The following is a 15738-nucleotide window of genomic DNA, read 5'->3' as shown; positions in this document are numbered from 1 at the left end:
AGAGCATGGTTTGGGAATTGCTGCTTTAACCAAATCACCCCAATCTGATCTTCTCTAAACCCCAAATTCTAAGTAAACCAGGACTTTTTTCCAACGAGAAAATAAAGATTATAACCTAGGGAAAGAACACTCCAGGAGTGAAATTGGAAAGTCTGAAACCAGGGTTTACCCTGACCCCAGATCCAAAGCCACGTCATACGAGTCACTCCACCTTACCACTTCCTTCCTAAGGAACAGAGATATTGTCAGGCTAAGGTCACCTGGGTGTTACTTAGTATTGAGAATACATTCAGACACTCTGCATTCTTTAGGAGGAACACTCTGTAAATATGTAACAAGATTCTTTTCTTTAGTTGAGAAACAACCAGCTGACACAGTAGATACAGTATATGTAACATTCTAGATCTCAAGTGGTGGGTCCTGTTTTGTATCTTAATATGTATTTTAATATATTATATTCTCTTGTATGCACACGATGTTACATGGTAAGAATGTAATTTTTAAAAATCAAAGTAACAGCCTGGACGGAGTGGCTCAGTGGTTGAGCATTGGTCCATGAACCAAGCGGTCAGACTGTTCGATTCCCTGTCGGGCCAACTGCCCAGTTTGTGGGTTCGATCCCCAGCGGGTGGCATGTGGGAGGCAACCAATCAAAGACTCTCTCATCATTGATGTTTCTATCTCTCTCTCCCTCTCCCTTCCTCTCTCTGAAATCAACAAAAATATATTTATTTTTTTTAAAAAGTAACGCAACAAAATAATGAGTTTATATGGTTGGTCCTTACACTTAAAAAAAAAAAAAGTAAATACAAGAAAACTAAGCATTACCATGCCAGCAGTACGTATTTATTATTATTCGTGAATGGTCAAAAGACTTACAAGGCCCATTATTATTAGTATAACCACACATATGAAATATCACTTAGTGACATGGAGTGAAAACGACAGTTTTATATATATTTAAAAATGCAGACACATACACACATTTGCTCTCAAGTGTTCACCATACACCGCTACAGAAGCAGGAGGCACTGAGCTAGCTGCACGAGTTCCAATATACATAACATGTGAAAATGCCTCAAGCATAAGAACTATACTCATGTTGCAAAAATAAAGTTTCTTCCTTCAAACATTTTGATCTGGGCTCAAGCAGAGCAAATAATGAACGGCAATGATTTTCATACTATTTCACACTTTAAAACACAAAAGGGTCAACACAACAGCTGCAACAGTCCTGAAAATGCAGAGGTTTAGAGGAATGAACAATGCATGTCATCCCCCGCCCCAAAACAAAGAAGTCTACAGCAGATGTTTCATCCCAGCTCACAAATACTGAAGAATCATAATCTACGATACTCGAACAGCAGATTAAGCCAGAACAAACAAAATGATAAAAGAAACATTTCGTCAAGCAAGGCATTATTGACCTGTTTCTTTACACGATTTCACTAGTGCAAGAGCATCGTTTACCTGAAAGGTCATACGTCACAATTAAAGAGCACTCATACAAAACGACGTCCTTTAAAAAGTGCCACATACTCTATTGTTTAAAAAAAAAGACAACACATACACTAGTGAAAGACTGTTTGCCTCCATCTCTTATCAATGAGGAAGGGCCAGAGTGATTCTTTGATTCCAATTCGAAATGGTGTTCGCTGGCCGATGCCCAAGGTCTCCAATTTGGAGCAATCAAGCTGAGCATTTCTTGGACGTTGGGCTCCTAAGACAGGACTGTCAGTTATCTTTAAAGAAAAATAAAAACAAAACATCAAAAATACATGAAAGACTACATGTGGTGGTTTTATATTCTCTACTTCACTTTGCCTTCAGTGCAAATCTGATTTGATCCCAGGAAAATTAAGAAGAAGAAAAAAGCTGCCACAATCCAGACAGTACTTACTCTATAAATGGCACCAATATTGATAGGCTCCTTTATACATAATAATTAGAGAAAAGTAACGATATATACTTTCAACATACAAGCGAAGATCACTGTGATCAATATGGGAAAATGAAGTTACCGATACTTCCAAAGCAACAGGAAATGTTATCAATGATGCACATAATACATACTACAGTAATGGTTGTGGAATTTCGGAAATCGAGGCTTCAATGCCATGTACTTACTGGCCGTAAGTGGCTGCTGGGGAGGTTGAAGGCATCTGCGATTGCGCACGCCATCTCATACTTGGTCATCTGTTCATTGCCAGACCAGTGAAAAGTTCCCTTAATTGATGGATCCTTACAAGGACACAAAAATTCAAAATAGTTTCAACTTTTGAGTTGACTGGAATGGTAGGTTTGACAAGAAAGGTCATCGAAAGGCCCGGGAATTAAAACACATCTCTCCTTTCTGGAATGCTCTCCATAAGATAGCTAAAATCAAATGTATCCCCAGCTAACATGAAAAGCAATTTCTAGAACTTAGCCTTGAGAATTATTTTTTTAAATAAAAATATAAATGACTATTTTATTTACTGGGAATCCCCAAAATGATTACAGGTTATTATGGAAACACAGTCCAAAATAATAAGTATTTCTAATTATTCTAAGAGACTAAAAACAAAGCTTAACAGAACCACTTTTCAAGATGAGCGCATTAGTTGTAACATCCTTAAATACTGTCACAGTACATATTTAAGATATATACAAAATTTTGTGTTAAAAAAAGTATATCATACTATTAGTAATACTCTAAAATAAATCAGTCTGTTATCTTTTTATAAATATTCTAGTTAGCTCCAACATTTTCAAATATTTAAAATTAACTCCCAAAGTGGCTGAAATTGTAAATTCCCATGTAGAGACTTCTTCAATATTACATAGATCTCCAACAAAGTAATTTCTTAAAAGATATCAGCAGATTACTTTGTTATCCAAAGAACAACTACAAGTTTTCAACCATCTTGCAATAAAAAAATGACAGATGGGGTCTGCAGTATTCGAAAAATAAATGCAAACACAAGAGTATGATATCTCTCTAATTCGCAAATTTAGCCTACTGTCTACCTGTAAACTATTTGTGCTTGGTCTCCTTACAGTTTTAAAAAAGCACTTTATAAAGTACAGCATAGGAAACAGTGTCAATAATATTGTAGTAACTATGCATGGTGCCAGATGGGTCCTGGAAATATTGGGGGGAACACTTTGTAAAGTGTATCATTGTCTAACCACTATGCTGTACACCTGAAACTAATACAAAATAGTACTGAATGTAAACTGTAACTGAAAAATCATAAAAATAAAAAATTGAAATAAAGCACTTGAACTTCCACTCATGAACAGGATTTTTACTAAGGCAGAAGTTAGAAAATCTTCCTTCCCAAGATTCTCACCAGCATTCTCTTCTCTGCTAGCTGACGGCACACGGAGGCCACGTCTTTGACATGCGTGGGGAACCTCTGCTGCCAGTGGTCCATGTTGGCCGACTTGTTGCTGAACTGCACTTTATCAAACATAACAGTCACAGAGCTTTCCTCCAGCTTTTCCACGTCTCCATACAGAATGGGAATTCTCAAAACAGCAGCTCCTAGGGATGAAGCAGGTAATATTTTAAAGCTGACTGGTTCCTAAGTCTTGAGTAAGATGAAAGTATGTGGATTTAAACAATATACCAGAAAACTTGCAACAGACCAAAATGACACAGCTTACCTGTAATGATGCCCATTTAACAAATGTGTTCTCTCATTTGGGGTATTTTTATGCATAATTTCTTCATTATTATGATCATTAAAAATAAAACTGATCATGACAACTAAATGCAATGAGTGATCCTTGATTGGATCCTAGATTAAAAAATAAAATGCAATAAAGGAGATTACTGGGACAACTGGGGAAATTCCTATACAGACTGTGTATTATATGACAGTAATTTTAAATTTCCTGAGTGCGATAACTGCATTGTAATGATGTAAAGAATATCCTTGTTAGAAGATACACGGTGAAGTATTTTGGAGTAAAATGCAACTAATTCTTAATAAGTACAGAAAAAAAATTATATGCACAAACAGATGTGGCAAAACATTAACAATTGGTAAATCTATATAAAGGGTATGTCAGTATTTACCACATAACTCTTGAAACCACTGATTAAAGAATTATGAAGTATTTAGATTTTATGTTGGTTCCCAATGAAGGGTTACAACAGACTAGGTAATTGACACTTTAACTGAAAAAAATCAAACAGTTCAATTAAATTAAACTTATTAGACAACCATACATGGGTATGTAATTAAAGGATAATTTCTGCAGGATAATTTACAACACGAAAAAAACACACCCAAAAGACATGGCCCAGCCGGAATGGCTCAGTGGTTGAGCATCGGCCTATAATCCAGGAGATGGCGATTCGATTCCTGTCAGGGTACATGCCCAGGCTGCGCGCAGGAGGCAGCCGATCGATGACTCTCTCTCTCCATTCCTCTCTCTAAAGTCAGTAAAAGCATATTAAAAAAAAACAAAAACCCTATAAAATGTCTATCAGTATCTAATACTAGGGGGTGCTCCTCCAAGACATAGTACAATCTAAGGCAGTAGTTTCAGTGCAGGGATTATTCAATCAAGTACTATGTAGCCATTGATAGGAAAGAGATATCCAAGTGACAGCTCCATCTGTACTGAAATCCCAAGTACGTGGGGGGGGGGGGGGCACAGATTACAAAACATGTACACATTTTAAAAGTCCGCAGAAAGTGCATGCACACATAACCGCAGTCGGTGCTTCTTTCTGAGGTAGCAGAAGAGAACCTCCACTCCTTACAATCTCAAACTTAAAAAAACTGTTTTCGAGGAGGATGTATACCTTTTATAATCAGCACATGTACGTGCATATATGTATGTATGTATACACAAACACACAGGAGAAAAGAGAAGCCACAAAATAACACAAGACTTCAATCTAAGAGAAATTATACTGGCCTATTTTTGGAAATCGGATTACAAAAATTTGTACTATATACATGATTTGTTTGCTATACACAATGATATTTATGTATACAGCGATACTGGAAAAAGTCTGGAAGCATTCACAAATTCTTCAAGGTTTCTAAAATTCTTATTTTTCTTTTTTATTAACTGTATTCTCCAATTTTTCTCCAGTGATATGTTCTTTGGCTTATTTTTTAAATTAAACACACAAACACATCATATACAAAAAGGAATGCTCAAGACAAACCCGGGGCTAAAGAGACTGCTGTGCCTTACCTAAATTGTTGTCCAGGACAGCCTTCTCTCCTTCTAATTTTGTTTTGCCATACAGATTTAGGGGACTTGGTATATCTTCCTCTCTATATGGAGGATTTGTTCCATCAAAAACGTAATCTGAGCTAATATAGATTAGAAATGCTCCAATTGCAGCTACAAAAAAACAAAAAACAATCTATTAAATTAATATATGAATATATTACGCTTCACTGGAATTTTTAACAGCATATATATATGTGATATTTTTATAAGTATCATATATAAAAACAAATCTTTTACAAGCAAAAGCAATCTAGAAAACTTTCATCTTTACACATTCAGCAATTTAATACTTTATAAAGATTTTATGAAGTCATTATTACCTGCTTCCTTTGCTAAATTCCCAGAAGCATCCACATTAAGCTGAACAGCAGCATCTGGCTGATTTTCTACAACATCTGGCCTTCTCTCTGCTGCACAATGTACTATGACATGGGGCTAGAAGTTAAGCATTGATTTTTAAACCAAAAAAGGAATAAAACAGAGGAACTACAGCCTTCCAACAATAATTTAAGTCAAAGAAAAATGTTAAGTCAACATTCCTTCAACTATAGAATCATTGTGTTTGTCATACTTCCCTTTTTCAAGGTTCGAACTTCCTTAAAAATACATGTAGGCGCCCTGGTCAGTGTGGGTCAGCTGGTCGAGCATCGTCCCATCACCAAAGGGTCTCCAGCTGGATTCCCCGTTGGGGCACATACCCAGGTTATGGGTTCGATTTCCGGTTGGGGGACAACGGACTGGATTGATGTTTCTCTCTCACATAGATGTTTCTCTCTGTCTCCCTCCTTCCCTCCTCCCTCCATTCTTCTCTCTCTGGAATCAATAAAAATCATATCCTCGGGTAAAGATTAAAAAATAAATATATATAGGCTCTGAAAAGGAAAGAGCAATTCAGCAATCCCTAGGCAAAATCAGAAAAACATCTGTATCAACAACTATATTTCTAAATCAAATGGAGCTTCATCCCCTAACTTGGATGGGAGAAGAAAGCTATCATTTGTGTAAGTAATATGACCTAAATATTAATAGATCTATGTTAAAGGGAGAGGAATATCCACTACAGATCAAATTCAAAAGTTCAAATCTCTTAGATCATTCATTTAAAGAAAATCAACTACCTAGAAACATCATATTCCCAGGTGAGCATTTAGTACACCACCTATATGCTATGCACTGTGCGAGGAGCAGGATTTCATCATCTAGTGGAAAAGACAGCTATGTAAAGAGACTTTCACTATCATGTGACAGGCGTCAAGATAGAGGAATGCAGAGGGTCCTTTGCTGAGAAGGGGCACCTATTTCCCAGAGGAGCTGAGCCAAAACTAAGATCTGGGAAAGCCACTGATAGACAGGGCTGGCCTCCCCACATACCAAACTCCCTCCCTCTCAACAACTGCTTCAGCAAGCACCATCTTAGTTGTTTTCAGACTTCAATGTGCACAATCTGGGGTGCTCCTTAAAAGGTAGAGCCCTGGGTCCCCTAACTGACTTGCTGAATTAAAATCTCTGGGACAGAGGCCTAAGAACAAGTTTCCCAAAAGATTCTAATGCAGTTGTTACTTGGAAAAAACTTAAACTCTCGATTTGATTAGAGGTAGAACAGAAGCCAAATTTTTCTATAACTTTACTGTGACCATGGCCAACAAGTTATTTAACCTTTCTGAGCCTTTGTAACCTCTAAAATGGAAATACTGTCTATTTTGCAGTACTGTAAGGTTTATAGACAGTATTTAAAAAACAACTGCATAGTGAGTGGTACTTCAGAAACATACGGTTTTTTTTAAATTGATTTCAGAGAGGAAGGGAGAGTGGGGAGAGAGAGAAACATCAATGACGAGACAGCAATTGATTGAGTGCCTCCTGCACGTACCTGCTGGGGGGGGAATCAAGCCCACAACCCGGGCATGTGCCCTGATGGGGAACTGAACCTCGATTTCCTGGATCATAGGTCGATGCTCAACCACTGAGCCATGACAGCTGGACAGAAACATAAGCTTTTTATAAAATGTTTCATATTCTGTCTTTTGTCCACCTGTGTCTGAGGCTACTCATTTTGTAATGATTGCATATACTCTGCCATGCTAAAAAAAAAAAAGTACTCCATATTGTTGCTTACTAGGCTAGAGCCTGAGTAACTTCCTTCAAAGCAAGAACATTTTCCATGTCATCCAGATGATTCTTAATATGGTTCACATTTGTTAAAATAAACAGACTAAACCATACCTGAAAATCACAAATGATTTGATGAACAGCATTAGAATCCAACAGGTTAACATGCTCAAACTTTGGTCTTGCTCTTCTAAAACCACAGCCAACGGCATGCCAGTTATTCTGCTGAAATTCTTTGTACACAGCTCTGCCAAGAAGCCCAGTGGCACCAGTAACCAGGACCCGCCTACTGGGGACGTTAACTTCCTCCTAAAAGGTGAAGGGGAAGAAAAGGGATTATTTGCTTTGAAAAAATTCTCTCAACAAAATTAGTCAAGGTGATCATTCACCAAATACTTCCTCTAAGCGTTCTGCTTTGTGTCCTTTATCCATAAGCCAATTCTTAAGTCAGAACAAAGATCAAACTGTATTGATAACTGCATCACTTAAGAAAGTTTTCATAATCTTACCAAAGGAAAAAAAAAAACCACCTAAGATGACACAGCAAGGAATCAGCTGGTCAAAAAGACTGTGATTGCCTATGTTAATAATAAAAAATCTTAATTCTATGATCAGTGATGTCCAAATGAGTAATCAACTGCAACTTTAATTATGTTCTTCAGTTTATAAAGTCCACGATTAGGGTTACGCTTACTTATTTTATGACCTGATTAAATATTTGGCCTTTATTCCACCAGTGTTTACAAGGTGACATTTTCGGTCTCCAGTTTTTAATCCCAAGTTTTCTTTCAAATCTCACTGATGTAGCATATTTTGATAGGTCCGAGCGAGAGAATTCACAGTCCACAGGGATTTATGTGAAGGAAAAACAAATTTGATCCTTATGGCACTAATATCCTTTCTAAGTTTAACCAGACTGGTAAATGTTCTTGAATTAAAACTCTAAATTTACCTACATAGACCAGTTAAACTAATAAACACAGATATAAAGAATAAAAAAAAAAAAAAAAAAAATTCTAAACGGATATGTGTTGCAGCTGTGAAAATGAAAAAAATCCCTTACACATAAAAATTAAAAGGAACTACTATTTAGGAAATAATATCAAGACAGGCAACAGCAAATTATCTTCCAAAATCTTGAATTAAGTCAGAAACAGAAGTTTTATTAAACTTCATCATCTTGAAGACTTATTTCCAAATGCTGTTATAGTCCCCTAATCCTGAGTTGTCAAACCTTTAAAGATGCATACAATAACCAAAGACCTTCCCTTAGCTCTCAGTTCAGCTGAATAACCAGCAGACTATATATTAAAAAAATAAAAACATTAAAAGAAGAAAAAAGGCTACCAAAAATCAGGGATTTCCATCATAGGAAAAACCTGAAATGAAAGGTCTGATAGGAACAGTATAAAGGTAAATTCTTAAAGATATTGTCCTTGGTTCAACCAATTTCATAGCATTTTTAAAGTAGAAGGAAAATTCATGTAGGTGGTCGCAAAACTTGGCTCAAAGCCCATTTATCTATGAAAACAAGGTTTTCAGCCAGCAAAATATTTTCTTTACATTTGGCAAGAAAACAGCTCTACAAAGATTGAATTATAAAGAGAAAACTTGCCAAGTCTAGTAGAGATACAATCTGTAAACAATTTACACGGGCTAAGTACTATAAACATCCCTGGAAAACACTATGAAAGAGCTATGGTTTGGTTTCTTTCGAGTTTCTCACTTTTTGCTTCCCTCTAGAAGCAGCAGAAGGGAGTTCGTAGGTCAGTGTTCTCGGCTTCCGAGTGCGGACTGCCCTCTGGAAGGCTTTCAGACCCAGGGGATCTGGGGCAGGGCCTGACCATTTGCGTTTCTAACAAATTCCAAGGTGCTGCTGATGGTGACCTGGGAACTGCACTTTGAGAAGTGTAATCCTGAACTCCAGGGAAGTCCAAGGCTTTTCTAAAGAGAATTTCCTCTAATTCAAACAAGCCAAAAAATTGCCAACTATCTTTCTAGAAGCAACATCTTTCCCCCTTAAAAAGGAAAATTAGAGAAAGTCCAAGAGCAAGCATTACGCAATCCACAAAGGTTACTAAACAGTAAATTATGATTTCTGAATCTTTCACTGACTAAACTTTCCCCTTATTGTAACACATCTGTTACATGGATAAAAGACATGGATCTTATAAATGTGTCATAGTTTGGCTGTGTTTTCTGCTTTTCAGTGCATCTTCAAGTAAGAGCCCAGATTATCTTTTATAATCAAGAGCATCTTAGACTTCATGAAATAAGAGTACTGTTACAAGGACAGCAAGGCTCTTTAGGGAATACGTTATGCTTAGCACTTTCTGAAACAGAAATGATTCTGCACAATCTTATATCTGAAAACCATCAACTGTCATATAAACCTACATCAGACCTGATCATAATCAGGCCTTTTGATCATAAAAACAGCTTTGCTAGGCAGGGCAGATATACATCCAAAGTGAGGAATCTAAAGCCTAGAGATGTTAAAGGTTTTGTCCAGTTAAAACCAGAACTTGGGTCTTCTTGCTTCCATGGTCCAGCCAAATACATACTGAGTTTTGTCGCAATCCTTTGTACTTATATTTGGTTTCGTGATGATTAAATTTTATCTGCTCTGCCAAGAACTGTGCCATTGAGAAGTTACTCCATCTCTGTTGATCTATTTCCTCATTGGTAAAAGGAGGCATTTGGAAAGATGGCTAAGGCTGTTATAGCTTTATAGTTCTACAATCCTGACATTTTCCATATTATCCTTACCACAAAGGGGTCTGAAGAGAGTGAATTCACTTAAAATAAGTTTTACTCTTTCCACAGTCTCTCTAGAGACTTAATGAGCACCTTCTGTCACCAGTACAGGGGCCAAAACAAGATTTTTCCATTGGATTATAAGTTTATTTGGTGGTTGGCAAATAAAATATGCATCATTCTGAAATTAAAAGATGTCAACCAAAAATAACTTCTATTTCAGTTTCTATACATAAACAGAACTCTACCTAAAGCTTTAGAAAGCATATTATTTTGATTTTTTCTTTTTAAAAGAAAATAAATATTCCTCTGAAAATTACTTTGGACTGTTAACACTATAAATTTAGTCCTGCAAAACACAAGCATGTCCTGAAACCCTGAGGAACTCAAAATGAAAGAATAAAAAGCTGTCTAGTTCATCAAAACCACAATCAAGAGCTGAAAACATTTTGTGTGCCTCAAAGTCTACTTCCTCAATTTTTATTACTTTATGGGTAAATTATATCAAATGTCACTTTAAGTTACTCTGAACCTATTTATTTCTTACTGTATAAACCCTTAGATGTACAGAATTCAATGACATCAGATGACCAGATTTACAGATACGAAGGAAAATTCTTGAAAAATTAAACATACATAAATAAATGTAGAACTACCACTCTTATGCTATCTAATCAAATAGTACCAAGTTGTAAAGAAAAATAAATGGCTCTCTCAGAATGACCCAAAACAGTACCCGGTGACAGATTTCTAACTTAGCACACTTGCATTAAAAGTATCTTAGAAATAGGTGAAAAATCACTAATACCTAAAGAGGGTTCTTCTTCAGCTTTAGTGGTAAACATAACAATACTTTGCAATTTTTAGAATGTCTTACATTTAGCAAAGTTTTGAATTCATTTCTTTAATTGATCTTCGAAAAATTTCCCCTCAAGGCAGATCTCTGAGACATTCCTGGGCTGTAGGAAACTTTTAAAGATCCCCTGACTCCTTAGCTGACCTCGGTCTGACTCCTGTTACCCTAGTGCACACCCCAGCCAGTGTTATTCACAGAGACCACTAGTCTGCTTCTCTAAGACAAACTGTAAGCCAGTCCTCCTTCTCATGAGTGAGTTTTCATTCTACCGGTTTTGAGAACAGCAAATATGTCCCACGCTTTTGGAGGCACCATTTTTTAGATATATTTTTATTGATCTCAGAGAGACGAAGGGAGAAGAGGGAGAGAGAGAGAGAAACATCAATGATGAGAGTCGCGGATCAGCCGCCTCCTGCGCGCCCCCTGCTGGGGGTCGAGCCCGCAGCCCGGGCATGTGCCCTGACCGGGAATCGAACCCCGATCTCCTGGGTCCTAGGTGGACGCTCAGCCGCTGAGCCACGCCGGCCGGGCTGGACGTACCATTTCTAAGGAGGGAAACCCCCACTTACGTTAGTCTACTGGGCTCCTACTGTGGAAGCCGTTTTATACACGCACATACATATACATAAACGTAAACTGACAACAGGTAGCAGTTACTCAGCACTGTCTGGGCCACACAGGAACAATACAGTGCTTTAACGACCCCATCTGGCCCAGCGGGCGTGGCTCAGCGGGCGAGCATCCACCTAGGATCCAGGCGATCGGGGTTCGATTCCAGGTCAGGGCACATGCCCGGGTTGCGGGCTAGGCAGCCGATCAATGACTCTCATCATCGATGTTCTCTCTCCCCCTCCCCCCTCCTTTCCTCTCTCTGAAATCAATAAAGATATGTTTAAAAGTAAATAAATAAAAAATAAATAAATAGCCCATCTATCCTAACTTACTCCCCCCAATCCCATCCCAAAGTAACATGAAAACACCAACATGCCACATTTTTGGAGGCATTAAAACTTTTTGCATTCCCCCAAACTGCCGTCTCCTCTATCCCCGCTTCTATCCAGAAGACACGGTGGTCTGGGCACGACCAGCCTCCTGAGCCCCAGGGCTGGGTATATTCTGTAGACTGGTGGGTGAGTGCCGGGCAGCCTGGACGAGGACAGACAGAAGGTGGGCGAGGGCGGTGGTCCCAAACGCTGGGACCACCTTTCTTCCCGCAACCTGTGTAGCGCCTTTAAAGCCCCAAACACCGCTTCTAACATGCACTTGATGAACGCGGACCACGGGCATGGCCTCGAAGCCTCAATCTCCTCATCTGCAGCGCGGAGCCAAATCAACCTTCCAGGGCTGACGACCGCGATGCACACACCGCGTCTGGTCGCTGTTTACTATTCCTGAAAAGCCACCCTTCCCCTTCTGCCTAAGAGACACCAACGGGCAAGACCGAGGGGCGGGCACAAAGGATGCAAGAGAAACTAAGGAAAACCGAAGCAAAAACCGAGACGGCCCCGAAGAGCCCTCTTCACTCCCGCGAGGGGCGAGGAGACGCAAAAGTGAAACCCAGTCTCCCGGTCTCCGAGCGCCGAGGCTGCGAGGGCACCCGGGGCGGGTGTGCGCGACGTAAACAAACCCCGAGGCGCCGCCGGGTCCTCCGAGCCGAGGAGGCGGCGCCGAGCGGCCGAGCGGGAGGATGCGCCTGGAAAGCCACCTCTGCCACCCGCTGCCCCGAGACCCCCGGGACGCCTGCTTCACCTCCACCAGCTGGCAGCTCCCGGGAACGAAGTGGACGGACAGCTCCTTCTCCCGCCCCACCATGCCGGCCGTCCTCGCGCCGCGTCGGCGACCGCCGCTTCCTCCCGCCCAGGACCGCGCCAGCCGCAGCGCCGCAGCCCCGCAGCTGCCGCTCCGGTGCCCTCGGCCCGCCTCCCCGAGGTCCGGTGGCCTGCCTACCGCTTCCGGCTTCCGCTGCCAAGGCCGCGCCCGTTGATTGGCCACGCTGCGCCCAAGCCCCAGAAAGGGGGCGGGCGCGCCGGAGGAGCTTTCTGCCCACGCGCCAACTCTTAAAGGGACACACAAAACAAAGGCCTTGGCCTTAAGCAGTGAATCCAAGTTATGTTTTTTGAGAGAGTTATTTTATGTACTTTTTTCCCTTTTTTTTTTTTTTTTGACTAGGGCAGGATTGAATTGGATTGCCTGCAACTTCAAGTTGGCAGACTTGTGCGCAGTGCATAAGCATCAACCTGAAACTAATACAAAATATTGAACGTAAACTGCAATTGGAAAAGAAAAAAAGTAGGGCCAAAAGTTCAAGAAGGAACCAAGGGGACAGAGTCGTGCTCAAGCCCCAGTTTCACGCTTTTTTAACGTGACAAATCAAGTTACTTTCCCTTCGAAACCGCAGTCCTATTTCCGAAATCCTTTTTGCTTTGGAACCTAAGCAGCCTTTTGCAAAAGTCCTGTGACTTTCCTACCCACCCCCACCCCCCACCAAGAACTCATTTCCTAGTCTGTAGAGTGTCTTTGGAACAGTAACGGAAGAGAGCCCGAGTGAGGCCCTTCCTTTTATCGATTTCTGTGTTAACCCGGACTGTTCCTGCTCGTCAGCTTAGCCTGTATTTAGGGTCCTTGAGAGCACTGCCCCAACCCCGACCCCGCCGGATCTGCAGGCAACAAAGTAACGGGGGTGGCTGCAGGGGGATGGGGGAGAAGATTCCAGATCCTCTTCATTCTCAAAAGCTGGAGAGTTTTTACAAAGTCTCTAGTTGCAACGCGTGTTGCGATCTAACCCACGAAAAAGTAATTAAGTATTCAATGTGAAGAGGAGTTTAGGACGAGCACATGCCGCGAGCTTGCATTCCCAGAGAAGCCTTGCCTGGAGCGAGGGGCAGCAAAAGCGTCCTGCCTGCGTTTGTGCATCTGGTTGGATACTTGCAGGAAAACCGTGGCATCGTTTTAGGGGCACGTGTGTGTGTGGTTTTTCATCACTCTCTTTAAAGAGGAAAGTTTCTGTGCGCATGAAAACGCCGCCGTTCTACAGGCACTGTCCCAGTCCGTGCTGGGGCCAAGCCTAGGAATGGAACGACGGCAGCCTGGAGCTGCAAGTTACGTTAGCGGGGTCGGTTCACGCCGAGACAAAGAAAGGCGGGGGTGCCCTGTAGGCAAAAGCCTCCTCTACGCAGAACCTTCGCCTGTGCCGCTGCAGGAACCCGCTCTGCTGCACTGCACGTTTGTCAGCTCATGAGACTTACTGGGAACTTCGTACAGGGTCAAGAATTAAAGTTAGTTTATTCCTTCGCGTCCCAAGGTTCTATGTTTTAAAGAAATGAGTGACACCCTTTCATTTCGGCTTTCCGCGGTCGTGCACCCAGATGCTTTTCAAGCAACTCTTAGCTCCAGAATGCCTCCTTCCCTGGACCGCTAAGCCCTTACCTGTTCCATGTTCCCGGGCATTTCGGGCATGGTTCCAGAATGAGCTGGGAAGGCAGATTCGGGGTGAGTTTCAGCCGCCGCCGCCTCCGGCCGCGTCTTTGTTCTTCCAGCAGGGAGCGCGGGCCGGGAAAACGTGAGCCGCAGCTCCGCTCCACCTTTTAAATTAGCATTTTGATGCCAATCCCAGAACCTCGTGCAGTTTTCAACCTTGCAGTAAACTGGCAGCTGATTCCCCGTGGCAGTCTTGAAAATACCCAATGAGAAGTTTCCTGCTTAATCGCCGGACTAGTGAAGGGCCATTAGCAAAACCATTAGGAGAACCAACTTCTTTTTTTTTAGAAGAAACAACAGCAACAAAACCTCCCTGTGAAGACTTGTTGCAATTTTCTCTTGCAGAAGAAAAGCAAGAGTCGGCGGTTGGAAAGCACGCAGACCACGCAACTGATTTCCTGTTCTGAAATATTTTGTTATGTCTCATTACAGAAGAATTTATTTAGCAAAGTTTTCCATTGCTTTCCCCCCAGTGCTTTTTAATAAACTATTTCAAAGGTCGGTAAAAGGCACGTGGTAACAGCAAGCAGAGATTAAAATGCAACAGGTCATTTCCATTAATCTTTTCCTGCCCTTTGTTTGAGAAAGTGGAAAAGAGGCAAGCCCTAAATTTGGCCACACATTAAAGATGGCTAGATCTGTGATTCCTAAACCTGCCTGCGCCAGGGAACAAATGAAACAATCATTCTGAAGGAGTGGAGTAGAGTGATCTTATTTTTAACTTTCAAGGGTGATGTATATGTGCAATTAAATTTTGAGCCACTGCTCGGGATTATGATTCTTTAACAATTTAACAACAAAACTGCCATTCAGCTAGACCTAAAAACATCACTTAACTCTTTACACTCTACCCACTTAAAGTACATACATAGCACATGTAAACTCTATGTGGCATGCAGAGAGTCTATGAGCAATGAAGAACTTACAATTTTTAAAAATTGATAAATTAAAATTCAATTAAAAAAGTTTCTGTTCATGAAAAGATAATATTTTTAAAAATGAATAAGAAAGGCACAGACTGGGAAAATGGTCTTCAAAGAACTAATATTCAGAATATTTAAAGAACTATAATTCAATATTTTTTAAAAAATCATTTTAAAAATGGACATAGTTTTGAACAGATACTTATAGGAGCACTTATAATGTCCAGAGATTGAGCACCTGAATTAATTTGAAATATAATTATATTACTTATAAAACTGTAGAACACATACACTTAAGTGAGCAAGGATTTAAGTTTCTTTTTCCTTAAGTTCCTTTCTCCTAGGCCCTTGCGCCCATACACTCCCGTTAGC

At 40.5% G+C, this 15738-nt stretch overlaps 1 protein-coding gene across 4 annotated transcripts; it reads right to left on the bottom strand.

Moving 5' to 3' along the window:
* Positions 1 to 824: 824 nt before the first annotated feature.
* Positions 825 to 14797, bottom strand: MAT2B (methionine adenosyltransferase 2 non-catalytic beta subunit). Of its 4 annotated transcripts, none has more exons than XM_081137167.1 (7): positions 14393 to 14797; positions 7468 to 7662; positions 5565 to 5679; positions 5203 to 5355; positions 3336 to 3529; positions 2128 to 2241; positions 825 to 1742 (listed from the first exon to the last, which is right to left on the bottom strand). In XM_081137167.1, the coding sequence occupies exons 1-7, from the start codon at positions 14420 to 14422 to the stop codon at positions 1572 to 1574; spliced, it is 972 nt and encodes a 323-aa protein (XP_080993293.1). In that variant the 5' UTR covers positions 14423 to 14797; the 3' UTR covers positions 825 to 1571. The 4 variants fall into 4 exon arrangements, with proteins under 4 accessions (XP_080993293.1, XP_080993296.1, XP_080993294.1 ...); XM_081137170.1 differs by lacking the exon at positions 14393 to 14797 and adding an exon at positions 12716 to 12897; XM_081137168.1 differs by lacking the exons at positions 2128 to 2241; positions 14393 to 14797 and adding an exon at positions 12716 to 12896.
* Positions 14798 to 15738: the final 941 nt, after the last annotated feature.

The sequence above is a fragment of the Miniopterus schreibersii genome (assembly GCF_964146895.1).
Source record: "Miniopterus schreibersii genome assembly, chromosome: 4".
Lineage (NCBI taxonomy): Eukaryota > Metazoa > Chordata > Mammalia > Chiroptera > Miniopteridae > Miniopterus > Miniopterus schreibersii.
This window is presented reverse-complemented; position numbering and strand designations above follow the sequence as displayed.

Coding starts and splice junctions, on each gene's coding strand:
- MAT2B (XM_081137170.1), bottom strand. CDS start 12,778: ATGGTGGGGCGGGAGAAGGAGCTGTCCGTCCACTTCGTTCCCGGGAGC. Junction 7,663..12,715: donor GGAGCTGCCAGCTGGTGGAG/GTGAAGCAGGCG, acceptor TTCACCTTTTAG/GAGGAAGTTAACGTCCCCAG. Junction 5,680..7,467: donor AAATCATTTGTGATTTTCAG/GTATGGTTTAGT, acceptor CTTAACTTCTAG/CCCCATGTCATAGTACATTG.